The sequence below is a fragment of the Zea mays genome, chromosome 3 (genome assembly GCF_902167145.1).
Source record: "Zea mays cultivar B73 chromosome 3, Zm-B73-REFERENCE-NAM-5.0, whole genome shotgun sequence".
Lineage (NCBI taxonomy): Eukaryota > Viridiplantae > Streptophyta > Magnoliopsida > Poales > Poaceae > Zea > Zea mays.
Window position 1 is genome coordinate 150448236 of NC_050098.1, and position 27590 is coordinate 150475825.

General features: G+C 45.6%; 1 protein-coding gene, 1 long non-coding RNA gene and 1 pseudogene across 3 annotated transcripts; all 3 read left to right on the forward strand.

Moving 5' to 3' along the window:
• Positions 1-480: 480 nt before the first annotated feature.
• LOC103652264 (nuclear ribonuclease Z-like) lies at positions 481-3953 on the forward strand (annotated as a pseudogene).
• A 3252-nt stretch (positions 3954-7205) lies between these two features.
• LOC103630395 (uncharacterized) lies at positions 7206-12486 on the forward strand. The gene is made up of 4 exons (XR_002268109.3): positions 7206-10071; positions 10203-10806; positions 10981-11323; positions 11883-12486. It is a non-coding gene; the product is annotated as an uncharacterized lncRNA (long non-coding RNA).
• A 170-nt stretch (positions 12487-12656) lies between these two features.
• LOC100280426 (uncharacterized) lies at positions 12657-23685 on the forward strand. 2 transcript variants are annotated; one of them, XM_020549698.3, is made up of 9 exons: positions 12657-13086; positions 14847-14933; positions 15031-15120; positions 15467-15547; positions 15679-15873; positions 19231-21351; positions 21953-22099; positions 22711-23066; positions 23187-23685. In XM_020549698.3, the coding sequence occupies exons 1-9, from the start codon at positions 13021-13023 to the stop codon at positions 23317-23319; spliced, it is 3276 nt and encodes a 1091-aa protein (XP_020405287.1). In that variant the 5' UTR covers positions 12657-13020; the 3' UTR covers positions 23320-23685. The 2 variants fall into 2 exon arrangements, with proteins under 2 accessions (XP_020405287.1, NP_001146821.2); NM_001153349.2 differs by lacking the exons at positions 12657-13086; positions 14847-14933; positions 15031-15120; positions 15467-15547; positions 15679-15873 and having other exon boundaries at positions 19786-21351; positions 23187-23644.
• The last annotated feature ends 3905 nt before the right edge of the window (positions 23686-27590 follow it).

Genomic DNA, 27590 nt, shown 5'->3' on the forward strand with positions numbered 1-27590 from the left:
GCGACCTCTCAAGTAAATGTGCTTGTAGCTACCACTACACCACATGTGTGTTTATGTTAATATTTGTTACAGTAAAAATATCTACTACATCTTTCCCAAAGCCCACCTGCTACCCTTACACAATGTGTATTAGTAGATAATTATCAACGAGATTCCCGAATTATATTTTTGGATGGAGAGAGTAGTATTTAAAGAAGAGCCTTGCATGCAACTTCTTTTGTTTGAATAAGTTTTCAACTTAAATTCCTTTTTTATATGTGTGACATTTATTCTCTGTAATATTTTGTCCATGGATCTGACTTGTGAGTCATTTTTATAAACTAACGCCAAAGATGAATCCATGTTTCTTACTTGGAAACCCCGAACAAACACCACTGGCAGGAGGCGCTCGCGTTGGCGTCGCTCATCGACGATGAGAAGAAGCTTGACAACTGCCAGTTCGACCTCTGGAAGCAGTCCTACTTGGCCGCATGCGTCGCTATGTTCAGCAAGCTCCGGCGCAGCCGTCGCTTGGACGCGGTCCAGAGCGGCTACACCGCTGTCCATATTCAAACGAGGGACCTCATAGTCGTTGCCAACGCCGGCGACTCTCGGGTTGTTCTGGGCACCGCATCCGACGACGACGCCGTCACACCATCTAGCTCATCATCCGATGAAGCTCAACCGGCCACGTAAGTCGCTACTGACCGGCCATAAATTCTTGTGCGCTGGGACGGCGGTTGTTGTTGATGTTGTGTGAGTGTCCTCGAACAAGATGTATGTAGAGGAGTAGCACATCTGGAGGTGCAACGGCTAGGTGTACTACCTCGCTGATGAGCCCGGGATGCACTTCGTTTAGCAGCCCAGCCAAAAGTCATCGGTACTCGCCATGTCACGCGCGTTCGACGACTACTATATCAAAGACTGTGGCGTCATCTTAGCGACAGAGGTGACGCAGAGGAGGACCGACAACAATGACCACTTGCCATCGCCGAGGTAGCTTTTGTGCTGGCCTGCCTTTAATTCTCTTCGCAAACGCACACACTTGCCTTTTTATTTAAGCAAACATGTATGGTTGTGCGTGCCTGATGACTGACGATGTACGAGGGAACTTCTACCGATAGGTGTGGCACGTGCTCTCCAATGATGAGACCATGCAAATCATAGTATATATCGAAGTCTGTATGATACTGATGGTTGTAATGTAGTAGTGAAACAGTTAAATTAAAATAACAAAATTTATATATGGCTAGGATCACAAATGAATTATGAAACATTTTCTTATAACAATATAAGACACATCTCTACTAAATATTAAGGGTGCAATGTAGACTGCCCCCGCTCCCCCTCCCTGCCGCGGATCACGCCCCCCGCGATTGCCCTCCCCCCGCCGAGCACGCGCACGACCCCCCGCCGTCGCGATTCCCTCCCCCGCGGATCACGCGCACGACCCCCGCCGCCGCGATTCCCTCCCTACGCGCGCGGGAATCGCCCGCACAGCCCACCGCGACCCTTAAGCCCCCCTCCTCTCTCCTCGGCGCCGGAATGGCGAAAAGCTGCGGCGAGTACACTGTGGAGGTTGCGTCCTCCAGCTCCTCTCCTATTCCCGCTTCCGCGTCTCCATCGGCGGTCAAGAAACCTGCGTCATCTTCCCGACGCTGAGCCTCGCCTTCGACATCGGTCGATGCCCGCAGTGCGCCGTCTCGCAGGAGTTCCTCTTCGTCTCTCACGGGCACCTCGACCACATCGGGGGCCTTCCCATGTATGTGGCCAGCGGGGGCTCTTCAGGCTGCGTCCGCCCACCATCTTCGTCCCGGCGTGCCTCTGGGACCTCGTGGAGCGGCTATTTGAGGTGCACCGCCGCGCCATGGACCAGTCTGAGCTCAACCACAACCTGGTCCCCCTGGAGGTCAGGGAGGAGTACGAGCTCAGGAGGGACCTCAAGGTCAGGGCTTTCAGGACCTATCACGCCATACCCAGCCAGGTGAGATGAATTGGTTCACTTCACTTCTTGGAACTGTGTATGTTGTGAATCCATCTGTTATAATCCTGCAATGGTTGGATGGAGTCTCAATTAAATTGTGTGTATGCAGGGGTATGTGATATACTCGGTGAAGCAGAAGCTTAAGCAGGAGTTCATTGGCCTACCAGGGAGCGAGATCAAGCGGCTCAAGCTATCAGGTGTGGAGGTCTGTCTGGCTTGGTGGCTTTGGAGTTCAAAAATTGAAGCATGGTTTAGTAACTTGTTGAAGGGAGTATGGCCATCCAAGTTTAGAAGTTCATCATGTGTCCCCATTTCAACAAGATGGCCCTCCTCCATTACAGCTATATAATCAGCATTTTTAATGAGGCAAAGACGTTTAGCAATTATAATGGTTGACCTTCCCAACATCAGAACATCTAATGCTTCTTGTACAGCCTTCTCAACTTCAAAATCAAGTCCTCCGGTGACCTCATCAAGCAAAATAATGGATGGATTCGAAAGCACAGCACGAGCAATAGAAATTTTGATTTTATGTTCATCAGTGAGTGTTAGACCAGCTCGACCAACCTACAGAATTTCAAAAGGTGAGTACCAGAGATTCAATGCCTAAGCAGTCTAGCCTTGATAAACAATAAGATATATGGTAACCTCCTTTACCTAGGTTTCGTCCCCCTTTTCAAGTGAACTGATGAACCCATGGGCATGGGCTGTTTTTGCTGCCTCTTCTATCTGATCAAAGGTAGCAGATCTTCCATAAGCAATATTTTCCTGAATGCTCAAACTCAATAAGGCCGGTTCTTGTGTCACCAGACCAATTTGGCTTCTTAACCATTCTACTTTCAATTTTTTATGTTTTCCCCATCCAAAAGAACTTCACCTGAAAAATAATAGTAGTCTTTTGAGTGGAAATAGAAGTGGAAACCAAAAGATGCTTCTCAACGCTCTTACCTAATGTTGGGTCATAGAATCTCTCCATCAGAGGAATTACACTGCTTTTCCCGAGCCATTTCTACCAACAAGTGCCACAGTTTTTCTCGTCGGTACAGTGAGGAAGAAACCACTTAATATTGGGATTTCAGGACGAGACAGGTAGCTAAAGTACACATTTCGAAATTCAATATTCCCTTGCACCTGGGGTAAGGTTGTCCCTTCTTGATTGGTGCTGGAAGTTGAACAACTAATCATCTCATATAGTCTATATAAGCAGCAATGCGCCCTTGGTCGAATGAATAGAAGTTGGTAGCTGCTTGATTCAAACCACTACAAATTTTTTAAAAAAAACATAGATAAGGATACACATGACAGAACAATTTATATAGAGCAAAACATCTGTGTAATAAAGTCGCTTACAGGCCGCTCAGAATTACAGAGAATAAAGCTACCACAACTTCACCACCATCAGATTTTCCATGATGGATCAGATGTCTTCCAACCCAAAGTTGCAAAGCACAAGAGCATGTCTCAAACATCATTTATTTTGCCATCCCTCAAACATCCTTTATTTTGCTTACAAGTTAACAGTACTATTCCTGGTTTGATTCAGGAGGTCTCTGACAATAATTGTGTCTATCTAAACGAGGTGCACCACACTGCTAGGGAGCGAACACAGGTCTGTAGCTTTTGACCCAAATCTTCCTAGAACCAAGACTGTACGCCGCAATCTCTATGGGCATGCAGAGACTGTTTTCTTCCAGGTTTTTTTCTTGTTCTGTCTTGTCACATTTTCATGTGATATTGTTATGCAATTTGAATGACTTGTTAGACAAATTAAGTAGAATTGTATGCCAAAACTTTTTGTACCTTGTTGATGTTAACGTTGGATATTGCTACCCTTTCTTTTTGGTGTCATCTATCCTAAATGTCGAGGTCTGCATCTCTTTCTATGTTCTTCAAATTATCGTGTAAACTGAAAGGGCTTTGGTTCACATTCAGTATCTTGGACTCTTGGTAAATGAATGTGCTGCTAAAATGGTTGAACCTACAGGGTTGATTGTCTGTGGTAATCTCAGGCAAATCCAATGGAGTCGTGCCCCAGTAAAGAGGTGGAGAACTTGAGGGAGAAGCTGGTTGAAGAAAATTTCTACCTAATCACTGAGGTAAGCGGCAGCCAGATCGTGTCACCTACGGCCTACAGGAGCCAATCGTGTCTAAGCAGCCTCACGAGATCGAAGAGCAACAATATAATAGTGCACTCTTACTCCACATACATGCAGACTCCATTGCATCCCTCTGCTGAATACTTGGGTGCACCTTGATAGTCGACATCCTTTTTTTTAGGTTCTCAGATCCAGACTCACATGTATTCCCACACTAAACTACGGAGTCAACGCCTTACTGCTGGTTTTTATTTTCCCCTCTATTTTTCTAATCAGAAACTATCACTACTTTTTTTCCTTTCAAAGCAGCTAGGTGAACAAGGACGAGTACGTGTACTTCTGCTGAAGCTTGACGACCCCGTCCCTAGAAGAAAACCAGCTATCGTGTTCTTGCACAGCTCTTACAAGTGCAAAGAGTGGCTGCGCCCACTGCTTAAGGTGGGTAAACCAACCTCGCTCTGTCCCAACTCTGCACCACTGTAGACTTTTCAGTTGGTTTTCTCCCTGCTGACATACATGCTTATAAAGAAAATCAAACAATGGTTGGAGCTGGATTTCTTTTGTGAATTTTTAGGCTTACCTACAGAAATTGATATCGTTGGAGAAGTAACCCCACTATCATACTCTGGTTGTCCGTTGCATGGATGCTTTATTAGATACTGCCCCACATTTTAACTTCTGCCAAAGCCTATTGGCTAACGTGGTAAAAAATTTAAGCTCCTCAGATGATGTAGTAAGGTAAATACTCATTTTGTGTGTCAAAGTCAAGTCCTTGCCTGATCTGAATTTGTTTAAAATAATATAGTTGACCACTTTATAAATAAAACCATCATCCTTGTTTTTTATTGATTAGATACACCATGGTGCTAGGTAGCAGAATAACTTTATTGGTTCATCTTACAGTGGTCTAAATTGCATTTGAGTTTCCTTCTTTCCTTGAACTGGAAAGGATACGGGGCATGAATCATTTATTTGAGCAAATATATCATTATACCCAATAGCACTAATTGTGGTATTTGTTGTTATTCCTTGACAACATTCTCTTAGTAATTAGTAAACCAAGGAGTATTTCATGTGATAATAGTGTCCACAATTCTTACCTCGGCTCAGTTTTGTAGTCCATTGGTTCACTGAAGTACTCCACATATACCTAATTATCTTGTAGGAAAATGTGTTGTGAAGCAATAAGATCATTTTTTTATAAAAGAAGGAAAACATCGTGGTGAGGCAACAATAGGAGCAGTTAGGTTGATTGCAGATCATGTGGAGCTCAATGATTGCCAGCTTCATCCTGATAGCATTAAGCTATGGTGATTATCGTCTGTCTTATTTGTCATATGTATTTAATAATGTTCATTTTGTACCGTTTTCATGCAGTTTATTTCTAAAAGAAACTGAGCATGAATCAATATCCTATCATTGCTGACTATATAAAGGGATGTTTATCGTAGGTCTTCCTGTCTTTGAGATTTGATGAAGATATTGGAAAAGATGAGATTGAGGAGAAAAAGGTGAAACCAAAGAGGAATAAACATTGGCAAAAATGAGGAGGCTCCAAAGCAATTGCCAGTTAGTAATAAGAAGAAAACCAGACATGAACTGATCTCAAAAGCTAGACAGGAGGTAACATCAGATAAGACATTATTTACTTGAAGGCTGTGTGAGTTTGTATAGTCATTTCCATTGCATTTTTGCAGGTTGATGCAGATATTAGAGCAGTTTCCTTCACTCTTGATCCGAAGGAGAGAAAAGGGATAAAAAAGAAACAATTTCTGCTCTGTTTGAGACTTACTTTCGCATTCTGAAGCATAGATGACCACTTCTAATTCAAGGTCTGTCTTTGGTTTCTTTTGTTGTATCATAACTAATGATTCCTTTCTAGAATTATTTGGTCTGTCTTTTGTTCTGGATTTGACATATGTTGATTTAATGGCATGAAATTTCACTTCATTCTGGAATGAAGTTACTGTCGGTCATTCTATCGTTAAAAATCCAGGACCAAGGTGAATAATGTTATACACTAAATATTTCCATGGTGATAGTTATTGTCTATTTTTTCATCCCTGTCTTGATATTTGTGCCATTATCAATATATTTTGGATAATCTTAGGGATCATTTTCCTTCAATTAGCTTATCTCTACTAACTATTAAGGAGGTATTGTAGACTGCCCCCGCCGCTACCCAACGCCCCCCGCTACCGCATGCCAGCCCGCGCAAAACGTCCACACGCCCGCCTGTCCCCCGCATCCGCCGCGAATCTCGCACGCCCTCAGGCCCGCACACCCGCTGCAGCGAATACCTCCGCTCCCGAACCGCACGCACAGCCCGCACGCCAGCCCCGCGAAACCCGCCGCTACCGCACGCCTGCCGCCGCCGCGAACCGCCCGCACGCCAGCCTACCACCCATATCCGCACAATTCAGCCTCTTTGTGGTTAATCAAATTCACAACAAATCCACAATAAGAAAAGGTCCATTCTTTTATCTTGCCCTTGTTTTTCAACCTAACACATGTCAAGATATTGATTGGCTTCCATACTTTAGGGGCTGATCACATGTTATAATAGCAAGGAAAAAATTCTTATGTTGCTGCATTACTGCATACAAATCTTTGTTGGCACTTGCTTCATAGTCTCTGATGTTGTTCATATTGATTGATTAGTATCTCTTCTCTACTAACTATTAAGCGCTTAGTGTAGACCGCCCCCGCCCCTCCTTCGCCCGCCCGACCTCTGGAAACCTCGCCTCCGCAAACCACCGCGAGAGATCCCTCCGTGAATCTCGCCGCAGCCGTCGCAACCGCCGCCAACCACCCGCCCCATGCCGCACGCCCAGCTATGGAACCCCGCAGCCGCCCCTGAGCAAACCCCGTCGTGTCCCCGAGCACCCCCGCCGCAAACCGTTCGCCTCGTGAGCACATCGCGGCGGTGAAGAAGGATGTGTTCGGGTGGCCGCTCTGGCTCTCCGAGGCCGCCGGCGAGAGATCCCTCTGTGAATCTCACGGCAGCCGTCGCAACCGCCGCGAACCACCCGCCGCATGCCGCACGCCCAGCCGTGGAACCCCGCAGCCGCCCCTGAGCAAACCCCGCCGCGTCCCCGCCGCAAACCGTTCGCCCCGAGAGCACGTCGCGGCGGTGAAGAAGGATGCGTTCGGGTGGCCGCTCTGGCTGTCCGAGGCCGCCGGCGACGCGCTCTACGGCTAGGCGCCCCGAGAGCACATCGCGGCGGTGAAGAAGGATGCGTTCGGGTGGCCGCTCTGGCTCTCCGAGGCCGCCGGCAACGCGCTCTGCGGCTGGGCGCCCCTCGGTGCCGACGCCTTCCAGAAGCTCGAGAAGGTGAGGGCAATCCTTTCCCGCTGTGCGCCGCCTGTGCTTGCTTCTTGTTGTTGCTTCAACGGTGGTAGCAGTAGTTAATTACAGGAGAAGCTCGGCCTTTTCATGGGAACCGGAGGTTGTTGGGGAAAGATCTCGGCTTGCCTTTCTTTGCACCGATTCGTTCGTTCGTGCTTGTTGTAAGCTATCGTCGGTCGCGAAATTCGGCGAGTGATTTGAGCTCTTGCCTTTTCTGGCTGTCGTAATTGAGTTGTTAGCGTATCATCATATCACCTACTATGTCCTACTCGCACGAGAAGAAAAAGAACTCCTTTTATTGCTTTCTCTTAGTCGTAGGCATGAAAGGGAGGAAATAAAGCAGATGATGATCTCAACACATAAACAAGCTTTGAGTTATCTAGAAGTAGGTGTGTCTCTTAAAAAATGCTGAGATGAACTACTCAATTGCTTTTCTTCTGACTTTGAAAATGCCCTCACAACTCCACTATTTATGGTCATACTTTATATGTTGTCCGTGTCACAACTCACAACAACTCGTAATCCGTAAGGGACGAATGGGAAGTCAACTTACATGCGTTCGTATTGAATTGGAACACCTGTCAATGCTATCTTGCGTGGTATTTTCAAAGAAGCGAGTTGTCGTGGTTTTTTAATTAAAACAGTGGGCAGTGTGCAGCAATGTGACCCTGCCAAACAGATAAACAACAATGGGAGACTAGAAAGCAGCAACATGCAAACACACTATAAGCTGTTATATGACTGCAGTTGGCATAGCCAAAATTGACTAAACTTGTAGGGTAACAAAGATAATTCAAACAAACAGAGCATGAGAAGGAAAAATGAAAGACCGACAAACGCTGCAACCAGCGTACTCCATTGCCGGGTAAGGTTAGCCATCAAGCAGCTGCAGAGAGCAACAGGGCAAAAATATGTATGATTCATTAGACCAATAACACATGGTGTTGTCAAGCTCAATATTCAGTAGAATCAGAAGCTATCCACAAATAAGCCCTGGTGTCCGCTCATGTGTTATTTCTCAGCTAGAGACCAAATTCACTGAGTACACATTTGCACATACAATTTACTATGAAGAAAATTACAGATCTGCACATACAATTTACTATCAAGGAAAATACATCTGATGACAACCACCAGGTTTCCGCAGTATACATGTCTTGAGTGATCGCATAAATTGAACAGGCCGGAAGGAATTAAGGCAACGAACCAGGACTGGAGTAAATAGTAATACTGCATTTTGTGCTATTAAGGATGCGTGTTCCATCAGGTGACTTCACATCAAGATCGATTCCAATTTTACTGGTATTACTTGATTTTTTTACTGTGATGTTAGCTGCTTCTGCTGTGCTGTTTTCAATGTTTAAAATGCATTCATTTCCGTATTTTGATACTGCATTTTGTGCTACTAATTTGTGCCATTCTGATCTGACCTCAAGTTCTAGGAGCAGCTAAGTGAAATAATATTGTTTCTAAATATATCTTTTCTTTTGATGCTGACACATGTTTCCACTGTTTGATGGCCAGCTTATGGTTAAATAGAGGATAAGCTTGTATAATTAGTAACTAGCAGCATACCTGTTAGGGGGCACTTGCCTTCTGGAAAGATAATGTCGCAAGCTATCTCCACTATCTTATACTGCATAGGTACTAGGATATTTGACATTTGCAGAAGCGAGTTTTTTTTTCTAGAGTAGTCTTCTAGCTGCATAGGAGTATGTTGACATTGTGCTAACTTAGGCTGATATTTGCTTGCATTGTTCTGTCCATACTGCCTTAATACTGTATATTATGGCTGCATAATGGTATTTTCGGATTGACTCATTTATGCATAATGGTATTATCGTAAATCATATTGCCTTAATACAGAGGATTGGCATAATGATATTTGCTTGTGGGATATGCTTGTAGCCAGTCCGTTCTGATGATTCCAATAGGCTCTTTCTTAGGGTTGGATCTCCTCATGGTTTTCTTTTAATTAAATAAGTATGTGGTGCAGACACTAATTTATATGAATATAACCTATCCATAATTGCTTCACTTCAAGTCTGGCACTGCCATGTCTCTGTATGCTTGATAGTCTGTCTAAACCTTGGAGTAGCAGATTGCCATGGGTTGTTGTATCGATGATGCTTAAGTATGGGTAAGCTAAATAGGGATGCAAGTAGCAGATTATGCTAGATTCTTGCACAGGGAAAATTATGTAGTATTGTGGGGGTAACAAGTAGGTTCCTTTTTAAAGGTACACGTGAGCATGCCTATACTATGCCAGATGCTTGATCAGTTCAAAAACATTTGTGTGTGGGGGAGCTGTTTTATTCTTGTTTATTTATCAGTTCAAACAGATTGTCATGAACATGCTTGATTGCCTTCGTTTGACAGAGAAACCAATAGTATATAAAATCATGGGAAGAGGTCCCCAAACCATGGTGTACTATAGTGGGCCTTTGTACTCTGTATCTAATCATCTAACCTTAGATGCAGGCATTAGTTTATGTGTTGATACCGTCATACGCCGTTGTTTCATAACAACGCCCATCGGACAGATAGAGAGTGACGACGACACTAGCTCACATATGAAGTGCAAAGGTTTTCTTCCTTCTTGCATGTTGGTGTAAAGAGCAGGTAAACCTGCTTGCGCGATGGTACAAGCAGCAGCAACAGAGGTATAGGGAAATTTATGCGTTCGTGTACTTTCTGTTAATGGAATTCTTTTCGATATACCATGTTATTTTTCTTGTAAATAATCAATTGACATTTTTCATACAATTGCTAAATGAAATAGTTTTTGCCATAGCTTTTTTCAAAATTCTTCGAAGAGGCCGCCACTAAATGGCTCCATGAATAAATGGGTGTGAAGTCTTGGATTCTTGGTTTGCTCACAGGGATTGTATTCTCCTACTAGCCACATGATCAGCTATAGTGAGCCTTTGTACTCTGTTTCTAATCATCTAACCTTATATGCAAGCATTAGTTTATGTGTTGATACCGTCATACGCCGTTGTTTCATAACAACGCCCATCAGACAGATAGAGAGTGACGACGACACTAGCTCACATATGAAGTGCAAAGGTTTTCTTCCTTCTTGCATGTTGGTGTAAAGAGCAGGTAAACCTGCTTGCGCGATGGTACAAGCAGCAGCAACAGAGGTATAGGGAAATTTATGCGTTCGTGTACTTTCTGTTAATGGAATTCTTTTCGATATACCATGTTATTTTTCTTGTAAATAATCAATTGACCATTTTTCATACAATTGCTAAATGAAATAGTTTTTGCCATAGCTTTTTTCAAAACTCTTCGAAGAGGCCGCCACTAAATGGCTCCATGAATAAATGGGTGTGAAGTCTTGGATTCTTGGTTTGCTCACAGGGATTGTATTCTCCTACTAGCCACATGATCAGGTGTTTTTCTGTAATGCTCCTCTTTATCTTCTGTAATTTATTATTTATTCCATGTGGACGGTAGTTTCATCCTCCTTTTTTCACATGGATAACTTTCCTGGCAGGAAAGTCCCTCTGTTTTTAGATCCCCCAAGGGTTCTCTTTGATTCCTAATCAATTGTCTGCCATTTGTAGGCTGTGGAGTACGGAGTTCACAAAATCTAGGAGATGAACAACCTTGGGGTAACCCTCTCACTGTCTCATGCCAGCAGCCGCACCCACGCCCTGTTCCGTCTCGCACGCTCTCGCCAACTTGTGGTTGTCCATCTGCCGCCAAGCACCCGGCCCCAGCAGTCGCACTGTCAGTGTTTTTTCTTTTACAACAAGCTTCTGTTCTGAAATTATATTGTCTATGATTTGTAACTTGCTTGGTGGTATCAACAAGCTTTTGTCTGGTCCTTGATCGGGTAGGCGGTCGTGTTGTGCATGGCGGACTTGAGACAATTGATGGTTTGTCCGAAGCATTGGAAATCTGAGAGTGAGCTCCCTTGTATGATTGCTTTGGCTAATTTGGTTTTGATATGCCCGCAGCTGTAGGTGCTGTTATGCTCTTGTTTATTTATTGTGTTTTCTGTTATAGTTATAGAGTTTGATACTAGATCATTTAGTTCAGTGTAGTCCCTGATGAGCTAAGGGCGTCTTCCTTCCATATTTACTTCTTATTTCAACCAAACCAAGATGTTAGGTTTTAGGCCCAGAACCATGCATATGACTGATTGTAAGCTGTAGGCACAGATGCCAATGTGTGTTTTTTTTCGTTTTCAACTTTTAATGACTACATCTCTGCTGAGGGTGGCCGGTGATGAGCAACCTGTCTCTTTATTTATAACAAACTCATACCAAGAATGACATGTGTGTTTGCTTCTATATTTGTTGATCTACTGTATTTGCTTCTATATTCGGAGTTCAATATAACGATTTAGTAATATAAGTCTCGGGATATATTTTAGTTGATCTACTATATTTGTTGTCTGATTGGAATCCTAATACTTTTGTTAAGTTATTTTCGTTGACCTAATACTTTCAAGTAACTGCAGATTGCTTCTGTGAAAATTATACGGAACAAGCAGACTGGGCACTCAGAAGGCTATGGTTTTATTGAGTTTTCCTCTCGAGCTGCTGCAGAACATACTCGATGAACTTCAATGGGCAGATGATGCCGAATGTTGAGATGACTTTTAAGCTGAACTGAGCTTCTGCTAGCACTGGTGATAAGCGTGGAGATAGTGGTTCTAATCACACAATATTTGTTGGTGATTTGGCTCATGGTGTTACTGACTCCATGTTGGAAGATGTGTTCAGGGCTAAGTACCCTTCAGTTAGAGGAGCTAATGTTGTTGTTGATAGGATGACTGGATGGCCCAAAGGATATGGTTTGGTGCGTTTTGGAGATCTGAATAATGCATTGTGAAGATATACATTTGTGCTTATTTGATCTGAAAAGGGGACAACTTTTAGATATAGCATAATAGGATATGAAGATGAAAGATCTGTACTTAGGAATTTGTTCATTCACTTCGTATGTTGGCACCTCAGTGTATTAAGTGTTAATGTTACAGTTATTCTTGGATCAACATCATTCGAGTATTTGACTATTGCTTGTCACGTGCACCTGTTATTCTTGCATCACTATTTTGAACCAATTTTTAAGCTACCGTAGCAACGCACGGGCACGCACCTAGTTATATATATAAGTTATCATGGTATTGTGTGTTTCCGTTGCAACGCACGGGGCACTCATCTAGTAACCACAGAAAAAGGTAAAAAGCTTCATTCTCCATTCCCCCCCCCCCCCCCCCCCCCCCCCCCCCCCCCCCCTTCACAGCATCTTCTCTCTCTCCTCTTCCTCTCTCCTGACTCCGCCGCGTCGCGATCTCCCCACCTCTCCTGCCGCTCCCACCTCCCCGCACTGCCAAACCCCTCGCCCCCCCCCCCTCCTCCGCTGCGCTCCGATCCAGTCTGCCGCGTCCCCGGCGGCGCGCCCTGAGCTCGTCGCCCCGCGCGCACGCGAGTTGCCCTGCCCACCCTGACCCGCGCAGGCGAGCGAGCCCCCATTGAAGCGCGCCGCCTCCCCTGCGCGCGGCGGCAGGGCTCGGTGAACGAGGCCAGCGGTCCGCGCGCGCCTGGCCGTGATGGGGCGGTGCCGGCGCCGGGGCTGATGCGGAGGCCGCTGCCATGTCGGACGTCTCGTCGGATCTCGGCGGCATCCGGGCGGGGCCCGTGGAGCGTGACATCGAGCAGGTGCATGCCGCTAACCCTTCTCTGGGTGGATCGATTTTTCCTCCCCCGTCCCTGGTTCCACTGCGTGTGCAACTGAGATGAGGATTGGTAGATCATCATCCACCGCTTACGTCTCCTCCCGCGTGGCGCGGATCGATTTCCCCTCCCACGAGTGGATTGAAAGATCATCATCTATCACCTACGTGCTCTCCGCCCGCGTGGCGCGGAACTTCGGGCGAGCTCGTGCTCTTTGTGCGCCGACCTGAAATGGTGCTTGATTACGGCGGAATTCATGGGCGTTGTGCTGTTTTTCTTCTTCTTATGTGCTACAATGGAGCTCAGTCTGGATATTCCAGGCCGCTATTCCCCTTTCTCTGCTGAAATCCCGGGAGCTAGAATGGTGGTTGACTTGTTGGTCGTCCAACCACTAATTCGGGTGTTTAGAGGTCAAGCTGGGACTATTATACTTCCCATTCCCTGTTTTCTGGAGCTGAGGGGATCAGTCATCAGTGGGATGCTTTGGTGAACAGCAGATTCATTCTGGGAGCGAGGGCTCTTAGTTGATAGTTTAGTTCTTTCACTTGCACGCTCGTGCGTTCTCTTGCTGTGTTGGCCTTGGTGCTGTGCTTGTTCATTCTGTTCTAGCTGCTACATGACACTGAAATTGGGTGAGATTTTGATGGATGTCGGATTGGGTATCATGGATTTGTGAAGAATTGTATGAGGATGATTGTTGTGGATTTGTGGTTTTTTGGATCAAACTCCTGTATATTTTAGAGAGGCATGTCCGACCCATGCCTTGCAAACGGACAGTTTAAGCTGACTCTACCACTGTAGTCATATACTCCTATTTTTGGCACCAAGGAGGGCGATGCAGTGTGGGGGTTTGGAATCAAGCGATGATTGATTTGTTTTTTTCTTTATGTACAATATATGTCCAACATTCTGTTTGTGGCAAACTTATTAGACAGAGTGAAGATAAGGCTGGGTCATGATACTTGAATACAACCAGCATGCTTTAGTTGATTACGCCGACAAGTGACAAAATGGCATTTTCATTTGTTTCTTACCCAATAATGCATTCACATTTTTTTTTCTATTAAGGGTCTGCATTGATCATACCAGATGATGTGTAACGTAAGAGCTGCTGGGCACACTGATCAAAACTCTGTTTCAGTTCTGGAGTTTATAGTGAGATGCTTCATAAGCTCCCTTCCAAGTGCATCTGACAAGATGCTAATAATACAAAGCAGTTAAAAAACAAAGGCGATACAGGAAAATGTCATGCATAACTGAAAACATCACAATCATTGATATATTCTTATCAAACCAGCAAGCTTAGTGGCTGTAGTTGCAGTCATCACTAGAACTCGACTAGTGTGATAGGGTTTCTTTTGGTTTTATTCTTTGTTGTCGATAGGAAATCATAAAAGAAATGCACACATATCAGTCTGATGCTTACTGAAAAAGGTTGATATGAAGCATGAGCTGTATGGCGTCAGCAGCAAAGCAAAAGTAGCAAAACAATGTTCAATGTTCCATATTGTATATTGAAACATTAGCGCTGGCACTTGCTTTTGTACGTCTCTAGTGTTCTGTTTTATTATTATTGTTGTTATTATTATTTCATCAATATTATAAAATGAGTGATTCACCTCTGGTCTGTTTTATATCTTCAAAATGTAAGTATGGAAGTTGCATGCTCCTAGTTGCTTGTTTTTTTTCATATATTGATGATTGGATATGTTGATATTTGAGGCTTGACAGCATCCTTTTTTCAGGCTATCACTGCTCTCAAGAAAGGAGCATACTTACTGAAGTATGGGCGTAGAGGAAAGCCAAAGTTTTGTCCCTTTAGGTTATCCAATGTGAGTCTTATTTGGACTCTCCAACTTAACAGTGTTTCTGTGCCTTCACAATCACCTGGCTTATAAGGTGTATTTTATACGTTTTTGGCTCCTTCAGGATGAATCTGTACTGATATGGTTCTCAGGGAAAGAAGAGAAACATCTAAGGTTGAGCCATGTATCCAGGATAATTCCTGGGCAAAGGACTGTAAGTTAATGTTCTTAGGAGTTAGGAGGCCTAGACTCATTTTCTAGAAGATTATCCTGTCTAGCAATTTCTCCGTAATAATAAGTTGCTTTGGTCAGCAAGCTTCATATTAAAAATGTCTTGATACTTTTGTGAAATTTAAAATGACTAGAAGAACTCTTGTATATGTATATATGTCTTGCTACTTTTGACGCATATAACAAGGAGTTTAGGATTCGTGTCAGGATAGGGTTGAATTTCATTGTTGATGAACAAAAACATATGTTTTCTTAAAGTCTTCCATTTTCCATTTGTGACGAACTTGGTTGTCTGATTTTACTAACTAGACCTTTTTTGGATAATTCAGGCAATTTTTCAGAGGTATCCACGGCCTGAGAAGGAATGCCAGTCTTTTTCTCTAATTTCACATGATAGGTCATTGGATATAGTAAGTTTTCCCTGGTTTATATTTTTATATGTTATATCATTGTTGGCTCTGTTGCTACAGGTCTTCCTCCTTTCTTACTCTTAGTTTTATATTTACACAACAACATGATTTGCTTTGTTCATTAATATCAGATATGCAAAGATAAAGATGAAGCTGAAGTATGGTTCGCTGGGCTGAAAACACTGATTTCACGTTGTCACCAAAGAAAATGGAGAACTGAATCTAGAAGTGATATCCTTTCCTCTGGTGCAACTAGTCCGAGGACTTACACACGACGGAGTTCTCCTTTGAGTTCACCTTTCAGCAGCAATGACAGCATCCACAAGGTTTTACTAGCTCCATTGTATTACAATCCTAACTAGATGACTAAAAGACTAAAATAAAATATTCGAAATTCAACCCTTAGGGCTTATTCGGTTTGATGCTAATCCATATGGATTGGGTGGGATTGAGTCGGTTTAAACCAATAGTAAGTTAAAATCCACCTCAATCCACCCTAATCCCCTCCAATCCACATGGAATGACCCAATTATGCTTGTTGCACTCTTGGAAGACGGGGTTCTTCACCAAGGCCAAGATAGACTTGCTGTCCATCCTGATCTCCATCGCTTCAGTGTCTTTGCCAAGGAGATCACCCAACAACCGAATCAGCTAGAGAGTCTGAGTAGAGGCAGAAGTGGCAGCAGCGTACTTTGCCTCGCAACTGGACAAAGTCACCACTTGTTGCTTGACCGACTGCCAGCTGATCAAGCACGTCGAGGAAGAACAGAGTCCCGCTCGTGCTCTTGCTAGTATTGATCTCATTGGCGTGGTCACTGTTGTTGTAGTGTTGGGACTTGGGACACCTCGGGTAGTGCAAGCCATAGTAGGAGGTACCCACAACGTAGCGTAGGATCCTCTTGACGACATGCTGGTGCTCTGTCGTTGGTCGCTGCATGAAGTAACAGGCAAAGCCAATGGCGAACGCCAAGTCCAATCGCGTATGGACGAGGTAGCAAAGGCTGCCCACAATGCGATGATACCGCGTCACGTCCGCCTACGTCTTGTTGTCATGGCTTAGCTTTAACCCCTCCATGGGAGTGTAGGCTAGGTTGTAGTTGGTGCGCCCACCAGTGTTCTTAAGGCGCCTAGGCGAGCAAGTGCACCAGACAACCGCCTTAGCGCCTAGGCGACGCCTAGGTGGGTAAGGCGAGCAAGGCGGCCAGTTTTGCCCGAGCGCCTAGACGCCTAGGTGTCGCCTAGGCGACGCCTTAAGAACAGTGGCGCCCAACCAGCTTGACAACGCGCTTGGCGTAGACGGTCTGGCGGAATGAGATGCTGGAGTTGCCCTAGTGGACCTCGATCCCTAGGTAGGAAAGTGCCCCCAAGTCGCTCATCTGGAAGGCGGCCTTCATCATAGCCTTGAACGCCTCCATCTCTCCTTGGTGTCGGTGATCACCAAGTCGTCGACGTAGATGCCTACCAGTAGGGTAGAACCTTCTTGCCCCGTTGGTAGACAACAACCTTGTGAGCGCTCTACTGGAATCCCATATGCTTGAGTGGAGTCCAGCTCGGCGTTCCAAGCTCGAGGTGCCTGCCACAAGCCATAGAGGGCCTTGCGTAGGTGGAGAACCTTTTTCTGCTTGTTGGGAATGATGAATCCTAGCGTCTAGCAGGTGGACCTCCTTCAAGCCGTCATTGAGAAGGAGGGCTTGACGTTCATGTGGTGGACAGGCTAGCCCTCCTGGGCTACCAGTGCGAGGACACAGATATACTCCATGCGTGCGATGAGTACAAAGGTGTTGTTGAAGTCGACTCGCTCCTACTAAATGAACCCGCACGCCACTAGACGTGCCTTGTGCTTGATGACCACCTCGACCTCATCCTTCTTGAGGCCGAAGACCCATTTAAAGGTGATGACACTGTTAGACTACAACTAGACTACAAAAAAGGTTTGTTAGGGTTTTCCTCTATTTCCTTGTTTACACCTATTGTAATGGGCTTTGGCCCACCTAACTCTTCTATTTAATACACTCCCAACCTAGGATTAGGGTAAGGGTTTTACCCAGTCCAACAATATCCGCTGCCTTCTATTTTAGGTGTCTCTTCCTGCCAGCTATTGGGTAGAGGTCCTGAACACCGCTACCCATATTCTGAACCGCCTCCCCTCTAAGGGCTTGTTCGCTTTGGAGTGGATTGAGGGGGATTGGAGGGGATTAAATCCCCTCCTATACAAATTTGTATAGGAGGGGATTTAATCCCCTCCAATCCCCCTCAATCCACTCCAAAGCGAACAAGCCCTAAGGCGGTTAGTAACCCGCTCCCCACTTAGCTCTGTTTGGCACAACCCCTCTTCTATTCTCATCTTCGGGTCTTTGGCTGTGCCCGCTATCCCAACACCTCCGCCACTGTTCCTCACAAGCTCTTCGATTGTCACGATCATTGATAGCCTTGAGGTCAAACAACGTCTCCATCGCTAAGGCGATCTACGTGTATATCTTGGGGATGAGGAGGAATTTCTCGATGACTTTCTCCTCATCACTGTACCACGCCATATGCCGCATCAGGTTGGAGAGACAGAGCAAAGTCGTGACGTCCTTGCGTGGCCTGAATGTCAGTAAAAGCTGACTCTATGCAGCTTCTGCTAGGTGGCTATGTGGGCGCGGTCGTTGTTGATGCATTCCTGGGTGATGGTGTCCTAGGAGTTCTTGACAGTCCTTTTCGCGAGGACACGTGCCATCTCTGATGGAATCATGGAAGAACAACAAGGAGGGCCTCATGATCCTCATGGAAGTTGATGTTGTTGTACCACATCCCACACCTGTCATGCCTGCAACTTCACCTTCATCACCAAGCTCCACTCGTTGTAGTTGGTATTAGTGAGCATGTTCCGCTGCCGGACTCCTTGACGACGGACAACGGGGGAGTCACACCAGCCATGGCGACCATAACGTCTCTCTGGGGAAGGAGAAACATGGCGACACCTAGGTGGCATCCGCATGCATCTGCTTTGTGCCTCTTCCGTGTCTACTTCTGCACACAAGGTAGTAGCAGCGATCACCGCGACCTGGCGCACCATCTTGGCCATGCGCGTAGCCATTGCTTCCTCCTCCAGCACCGCCCGTGTGTCCGCGCCATGTGCAACTTGTGAGTCTGCCTCCCGAGCTGCCGCTGCCTTTACGCGCTGGTCATGCAACCGCTTGCCGCCGCCGCCCACTGGAGGTGGTCGACTCATGGGAGTGGCTGGGCCGGTTGGACATGGTGCCACAGGTCAAAACTTCATAGTGAAGAATTAGACTCTTCATACCATTTGTTAGAGATAAACACATGTTTTTGAGCTGATTTTTCTATTTCATTTAAACTGCTCAAACCATGGCAGGATTGAGGTACATATAAGGTAGCACACTTGGAACTGGAGAAAGCTGCAACATATTATAACTATTAAAGTAGATGCTAATCAAGATAAGATAGATGATAAGGTGCTGACTGCTGACATATGCACCAACTACTACTTGACTAGAAGCTGAAATCTAAGATAGGCACAATACTTATTCTATCAGCTAGAAAGGAAATATATTTTAAATTGCTAGTGTACTTAATTACTTTTAACGATTTCTCCTTCCCTTCCCATTACTTTGCATTATATGTCCTCTTTTGTGGTATTGCCATTTTTTTAAAATGATCTTTGCCAATTATCTTATCAGGATGGCAGTGACAACTACCGACTCCGTACTCCATATGGGAGCCCTCCAAAGAATGGATTGGAGAAGGCATTTTCTGATGTCATGTTGTATGCAGTTCCTCCCAGGGGTTTCTTTCCATCAGATTCTAATGCTGGATCAGTCCATTCTATGTCTTCTGGACAATCGGATAACACAAACGGGCACTCAAGAGGCGTCCCAATGGATGCTTTCCGAGTTAGTTATTCAAGTGCCGTTAGTTCATCTAGTCATGGTTCTGGTCATGATGATGGTGATGCTTTAGGCGATGTTTTCATATGGGGAGAAGGAACTGGGGAAGGAATTCTTGGCGGTGGTGGTTCAAGAGTCGGAAGCTCCTCAGGTGCAAAAATGGACTGCCTTGTACCAAAACCATTAGAATTTGCCGTGCGACTTGATGTGCAGAACATATCTTGTGGAGGAAGGCATGCTGCACTTGTTACTAAACAAGGTGAGATATACTCATGGGGTGAGGAATCAGGGGGACGGCTTGGTCATGGTGTTGATTGTGATGTGTCACAGCCAAAACTTATTGATGCTCTTTCTCATATGAACATTGAGCTTGTAGCATGTGGAGAATACCACACTTGTGCTGTTACACTATCTGGAGATCTTTACACATGGGGGGATGGCACATTTAAATTTGGGCTTTTGGGTCATGGAAATGATGTCAGTCACTGGGTACCCAAGCATGTGAATGGACCATTAGAGGGTATACATGTTTCGTCAATTTCATGTGGACCTTGGCATACAGCCCTAGTAACTTCCGCTGGACAGCTTTTCACATTTGGTGATGGATCTTTTGGGGTCCTGGGCCATGGAGATCGTGAGAGTATCTCGGTCCCCAGGGAAGTTGAATCTCTCAAAGGGTTACGTACGGTGCGGGCAGCTTGTGGTGTTTGGCACACTGCTGCAGTTGTAGAAGTAATGTCTGTGAATTCAAATTCTAGCAATTGTTCTTCTGGTAAGATATTTACATGGGGTGATGGTGATAAAGGTCGCTTAGGTCATGGTGACAAGGAACCAAAACTTGTCCCAACTTGTGTGGCTGCTTTGGTGGAGCCCAATTTTTGTCAGGTTGCTTGTGGGCATTGCTTGACAGTAGCCCTAACAACTTCTGGGCATGTGTATACAATGGGCAGTGCTGTCTATGGTCAACTTGGGAATGCACAAGCTGATGGCATGCTTCCTGTGCGTGTTGAAGGCAAGCTATACAAAAACTTTGTGGAGGAGATTTCATGTGGTGCTTATCATGTGGCTGTATTGACTTCTAGGACTGAGGTGTACACATGGGGAAAAGGTGCAAATGGCCGGTTAGGTCATGGCGATACTGAGGATAAGAATACTCCTACATTGGTTGAAGCACTGAAAGATAAACAAGTCAGAAATGTTGTTTGTGGAATTAATTTCACTGCAGCAATATGCATTCACAAATGGGTATCTGGAGTTGATCAATCAATGTGCTCAGGTTGCCGTCAGCCATTCAACTTGAGGAGAAAACGCCATAATTGCTACAACTGTGCTCTAGTATTTTGTCATTCCTGCAGCAGTAAAAAATCTCTGAAGGCTTCATTAGCGCCTAATGGAAACAAGCCTTACCGTGTCTGCGATACCTGCTACAGCAAACTGACAAAGGGACTTGAGACAGATATGCATTTTTCAGCGAAACGGGCTGCTACCGTACCAGGATTCAGTGATACAATTGAGGAGGATCTGGAAACAAGGTCAAATGCTCAACTATCAAGGTTGTCGTCAATGGAATCTTTTAAGCATTTGGATAGCAGATATTCCAAGAAAAACAAGAAGTTTGAATTTAATAGCACCCGTGTTTCCCCTGTGCCCAATGGGAGTTCACATTGGAGTGGACTAAACATTTCAAGATCTTTCAATCCTGTATTTGGATCTTCAAAGAAGTTTTTCTCAGCATCAGTTCCTGGATCAAGAATTGTTTCTAGGGCAACATCACCTATTTCAAGAAGAACAAGCCCTCCACGATCTACAACACCAACACCTACTCTGGGTGGCCTAACGTCTCCCAGAGTTCCCACTGACGGCAAGCCAACAAATGATGCATTAAGCCAAGAGGTTCTGAATTTGAGATCTCAGGTACACATTTTGATGCTATTTGATTGATATGTTGATATTTGTATTTTGCTTTCAGTAGTTGCAATTTAAATATAGTGGAGTTTAGCTGAAAATGTGCTCGATTTCCAGCATAAGACAGCAGTGTTTTTTGTGTTGCTACACTGAACTTTCGATTTTAAGTTCTGAAAGATAGCTTACAATTTTTTTTTGGTTCTGCTTGCCCCCTGCAACCTTGTGTTGTAGATATATACCATTTTGTTCTGTAACAGTAACAGAGTATGGATAATGGAAATTCATTAAAATTTAGTAAATTGTTGTCTGCCTATTTGATACTATATGGCGCACCAACTGCCCATGAAAATTTAGTAAGAGTGTGTTTGGTTGGAGAGTCAACTAGAATGGAGCGGCTCCATTCCAGTTTTTGAAAATGGAGCCGTTCTATTCTGTGTTTGGCAAGCAGAACAACTGCTCTATTTTTTTGTTTGGTTGAAGAGTAGAATAGAGTGGAGCCATTAGGAGTTTTGTCATTAGGAGTTTCAAGATTTGAACCTCACTTTTCCTCAAAGCTAAGTATAACCAGGATGAGAGGACTTGCTGCTCATGTTAGCTCTTGACTTAACAGGTGGAGAGTCTTACCAGGAAGTCTCAACTCCTGGAGTTGGAGCTGGAAAGAACTACCAAACAATTGAAGGAAGCTATTTCCATTGCCGGCGAGGAAACTGCAAAGTGCAAGGCGGCAAAGGAAGTAATCAAGTCACTCACTGCACAGGTAAGGCTTGCATTTTTGTCTCTCTTTTTTATGCCCACATAAGTTTATTAGAATAATTTCAATACTAGCATTTAGGATAAAGGCCTTTGAGCTATGTTGTATATCCCATATTAAATACCTCCTTCATGTTAGTATGTTACAACCAGGATACGGTACTTGAATAAGGGCCCCTTTGGTACGGCTTCTTCCCACCAGCTTCACGTGTGGTTTCACTATTTTTTTAAGAGCCGTACCAAACAATGTTTTTACGTATGGCTTTAGGTGGGAAGTACTTTTCTGTTTTCTATTAGATAGGTGAAGTCCAAAAAAGTGGCTTCTCCAGCTTTGGCTCCTGTCTTTGGAATCAATTATTGGCTATAAGATTCCACATTTAGATGTGGCCCTGTATACTCATGGCTAATTGATATTAAACTAATAATAAAGGGGGAAATTACTATAAATTAAGGATCGAATCGGATTATGATCTATTCATTTTTGAACTAAAATTAATTAATGGCCCTAACTTATTGTGAAGAAACATTTGGATCATGATGCATTACCACCCCTATTTGTAACTCGTGTCACTTATGACAGCTATCTTCTGATGGTCAACTCCATTCTTTATGTAACAGTTGAAGGGGATGGCAGAGAGATTACCTGGAGGAGCAGCCAAGAACACTAAGTTGCCACCTCTTCCTGGAATTTCCATTCCAAGTGACATCTCGTCTTTGGCTATGGAGAGTGTGGGCAGCCCAAGCAGCTCCGGAGAACAAATCATAAATGGTCATAATGGATTGCTTGCGTCTAATGGACCAAGTTCTGTTAGGAATAAGACAAGCCATCCAGAAGTGGGTAAGAATGGAAGTAGGCCGCCTGATGCTGAATCTTGCCATGATGCTGAATGGGTAGAGCAAGATGAACCAGGTGTTTACATTACTCTCACCGCGTTGCCTGGAGGCGCCAGAGATCTCAAGCGGGTTCGGTTCAGGTAGATGCGTTTGAATCCTGCTCATGCTCATTAGGAGCTAGTTTCGAACTTACATCGTGTTCCTGTTGAATTCTCAATGTGGTTCAGCTCGTGACTTGTCATTTATTTTTGTAACTATAGCCGGAAGAGATTCAGCGAGACACAAGCAGAACAGTGGTGGCAGGAGAACCGGGCGAGGGTATACCAGCAGTACAATGTCCGCGTGGTTGACAAATCAACGGCCAGTGCCGACAATGACATTGCAGCTAACTGACACTAGACTGACCTGGAGAAACATACCTGATTACAAGTGGAGCTGAGGCCATGTACCCTACCTACGTGAAGGCTCTCTAGTCAGTCAAGCTGGGTTGCTAACGTGGCTACCATTTTACCTAGGTGGTTTTCGCTCCCAGGAAAACAGGAGGTTTTTTTAATCCGGTTTTACATAATTCTTTCTCTTACTCCCTTCTCTTTTCTCCTTGTGTGGAAAGTAGAGTGCTTGAGCAGAGGTAATGTAAATGCTTAGTAGAAGCAGGCTAATCTACCTTGTAAATGCATAAGCAAGCATCGATTTTAGAATGTCTTGGAAATTTTCTGATATGGTTGCAAATGGCAAATCTGGGCTAAGTGGTGATGGTCCCTGGCGGTTGTAGTAGAACCTGTATGCATGAATCTGAAGCAATCACGAGGGCTCAACACTTGAGTCCGATCCCATCTGATTGGCTTAGACTGTATCCAGCAACTTACTTATCCCATAACCATATTTAAACTTCACTCCGCGAATAGTGTAGTTTACAGTGTAAAATAATGTTTTTGGGTAAACTATATGTAGACTGTTGTAGACGGCCTTAAGCCATTCTCAACGGTAGTTTTATGAGGATTTTGTTGGGTACCCAGGAACAGGGTACTCGAAATAAGGCCTATAACCTCCTAACCGACCAAGTTCCTGCCAAGCAAGACTGTGAGGCGGAGCGACCGACCATAGTCCCGTCGAGCAAGTCCGCGAGGTGGAGCGGTCGACAAAGTCCTCATTGAGCAAGTCTGCGAGGCGGAGCGACCGACCAAGGTTCTTGCCAAGCAAGTCCTCAAGACGGAGACCCAAGTGCAGCGCCACGAGTCCACGCTGACTGAGACAAGACGTGCCCCTAGGCTATGGCCAGACATACGAACGACAGATCAAGGGCGCGCCGAGAGGTCGCTATCAACATGGCTACACATCCTCAAGTATGACCTCACGCGCACCCCCACTGCCTCGAGGGACCAGTCGACCCTGTTCTATATAGAGGACCTCAGCACCAGAGTTTCTACAATGACCCAAATAACGAATAGTACACAACAGATACACCATACTGGGTGTACGTCTACGCACGCCGGTGAGTGAAGCGAGCTCGTGACAACAGGAGAGACCGCACGACTGCACCATATGACTGAGCTGCCCCCCTCCGCGCACTACTATGAAGATGTCAGCGAGAGACTCACTACAGGGACCTGTTTGACGAGTGGACGGGACACTACGCCATGATGGGAGTATGGCTACGCACGACCCTATGGATGACGTCAGAAGAACTACACCGTCCAGGAACAACAAACCTTGCTCTGGCTAGCAGAATACAAGTCTCCAATGTAAGGTTTTGCCCTTGAGCTATAAAAGGGTAGGACCCCTTTCATCTACACGAGAGCACACCAGTTGTAACACACCTCCAACAATACTACGATTAGCACAACACTGGGCTAGGGCGAAAGCTTGAACTAGTATACACCCACCGTCTCAAACCCTTATCCGAGTCCAAGCGACTCACCATTTGGAGTGAGTCCACGTTAGCACCCTTGCCGAACACAAATCTTATTGTCTCCGATTTCCAAAACCACGATAGTTGGCGCGCCAGGTAGGGGACTCGTTAGCGTGCCAAGAGACATTTTCCACTTCGATGGCTAGATCATCAGCGTTTACCGGCGGTGAGGCTTTCGCCCCTAGAAGCCACGTCATGTTCGGTTCGCTCGACTTCCTCGCCACCGCCACCGGCGAGCTCCATCTCGCCAGCCCCGACGTGCCTATCACCATGGGCACACGACCCACACACTCCACTAGGAGCAAGGCGAAGAAGCGATGCCTTAAGAGGCGCGACGCCGCCTTAACAAGCACAATGACAACATCAAGAAGAAGGTGGCAGAAGCCTCGTCTTTGACTCTGGTGGCCGTCGTTGGCCACCAGCCAACATCTGTCCTCGACTTGCTCGAGGATGATTCGAGCCACAACTCAACTAGGGCCAACTCTGACACCGACGAAGCGCTGGAGAGAGCCTGTTTCGTGGCAACACCGCCATGAAACGACAATGGCAGGGAGACAATGAGTCCCCCATCCAGGAGGAAGAATATCATCGCCAGTGTCAGGCGCACATTCTTGCCCGCGAGGCCACCCTCCGACAACAGCAAGAAGACCTTGATGCTCTTGTCCGTAAGCTCGATCGTGTTTATGGCTACATTGAGCAGAAATACCTCAAGGCCGAATGACCTCGGGTGAAGAAGATTTACGACCATCTTGCCGAGAGCAATGACGGTGCGTAGTACTTCCTTAACCCCGGATAGAACATGGCAGCAGCAGCCATGATGCTTCGGTCCATCCCCAAGCCTGACGAGCCAGAGGTGAGGGCGATGTACTAGAACCTCTTCAACCTGGTGGAGAAGGCTGCGGTGCAACAGGCCGAGACCGATCTGTAGTGAAAGGGAAATAGGGTTAACCTTTTCTCACAATTAATTTTGGTGGTTGAATGCCCAACACAAATATATGGACTAACTAGTTTGCTCTAGAATATATGTTCTACAAGTGCATAAAGGTTCAATACAAACCAATAAATATTCAAGTTAGGGATCAAATACAAAGAAGCAAAAGAAATCAGAGTGTGCTGAGGAACGGCACACCGGACAGTCCGGTGTGCCACCAGACAGTGTCCGGTGTGCCAGGACCGTACAACTCAAACCAGCCACTCTCGGGTTTTTCCAGGCGCCCTCCACTAATTCACCGGACTGTCCGGTGCACCACCGGACTGTCCGGTGCACCAGCGGAGCAACGACTATCTGCGCGCAACGGTCGACTGCAATAGTGCTGACAGCGCAAACAGTGCGTGGCAGAAGTCAGAGCAGAAGTCAGAGGCGCACCGGACACTGAACAGGACCTGTCCGGTGCCACAAGAAGACAACAGCGCCAACGGTCGACTGCTCCCGAACCCTAACGGTTGGGTGACGTGGCGGCGCACCGGACAGTGTCCGTTGGCGCACCGGACTGTCCGGTGCGCCCATCGACAACAGCCTTCTCCAACGACTTGTTAGTGGTTGAGGGCTATAAATACCCCCAACCACCACAACTCCAAGCATCCAAGTCTTTGAAGTTTTCATTCAATACAAGAGCTAGTGCATTAACTCATAGACACAAATCAAAAGATCAAAGCCTCTCCAAGTCCCAAATTCACTCCAACCACCTAGTGACTTGAGAGAGTGTCTGTTCGTGTTCTTTTGCGCTCTTATGCTTGGATCGCTTTCTTCCTTCCTCATTCTTGTTCTCAAGAGACTTGTAATCAAAGCAAGAGACACCAAGTGTGTGGTGGTCCTTGCGGGGTCTAAGTGACCCGTTTGATTAAGGAGAAAGCTCACTCGGTCTAAGTGACCGTTTGAGAGAGGGAAAGGGTTCAAAGAGACCCGATCTTTGTGACCACCTCAACGGGGACTAGGTTCTTTAGAACCGAACCTCGGTAAAACAAATCACCATGTTCATTCGCTTTATTTCTTGGTTGATTTGTTTTCCAACTCTCTTCCGGACTCGGATTTAACTCTAATGCTAACCTCGGCTTGTAGTGTGTGTTTTAAGTTGTAAATATCAGATTACGCCTATTCACCCCCCTCTAGGCGACTTTCATGTAGAATCCCACCAACACGGATTGCTACTACACGCGCACTGCCTTCTCCTGGAACAGGGAGGCAAATCCCTCCCAATCCGTGAGGGACCATGTTCCCGGGAAGAACCATATCAGGGAGATCCGCGATGCTCGATACCTCCTAAATAATGGGAGCCAGGAGCAGGAGGAGGTAGTGCAGCCGCGCGAAAGAGGCGCGAACGATACCCAGACCTCCTGGGGGCCGTACGCCTTCGAATGTGCAATCCTCAAGGCACAGTTCCTTGCGAAGGTTAGGGTATCGATGAATATATGCAAATACAACAGATCTTCGAATCCAGGTGTATGGTTGGAAGATTACTGCCTCGTCTGCCGCATGGCAGGGATCAAAGATGACAACCTTGTCATCTAGTTCTTCCTGTCCACCTTGCGGAGGGGGCAAGGGCCTGGCTTGAACATTTACCAGTCGACACCATCCATGTCTGTGTCGACCTCTGAAAGGCCTTCGCCAGAAACTTCCAGGGCACCTACAAGTGCCTTGGGAGTTCCTGGATGTAAAGCCTAGAATTTGAAAAAATATTAATAAAATAAAGGAATAAGAATACCAATGATAACAGTTCTAGAATTTTTTTTGAAACCTTTGGAATATAGTAGGACA

Bases quoted from the DNA above. Each gene is read 5' to 3' on its own strand.
- LOC100280426 (XM_020549698.3), top strand. From the start codon at position 13,021: ATGTCGGACGTCTCGTCGGATCTCGGCGGCATCCGGGCGGGGCCCGTG. The intron at 15,548-15,678 runs GTAAGTTTTCCC...CATTAATATCAG, and splicing joins ATGATAGGTCATTGGATATA to ATATGCAAAGATAAAGATGA. The intron at 23,067-23,186 runs GTAGATGCGTTT...TTGTAACTATAG, and splicing joins CTCAAGCGGGTTCGGTTCAG to CCGGAAGAGATTCAGCGAGA.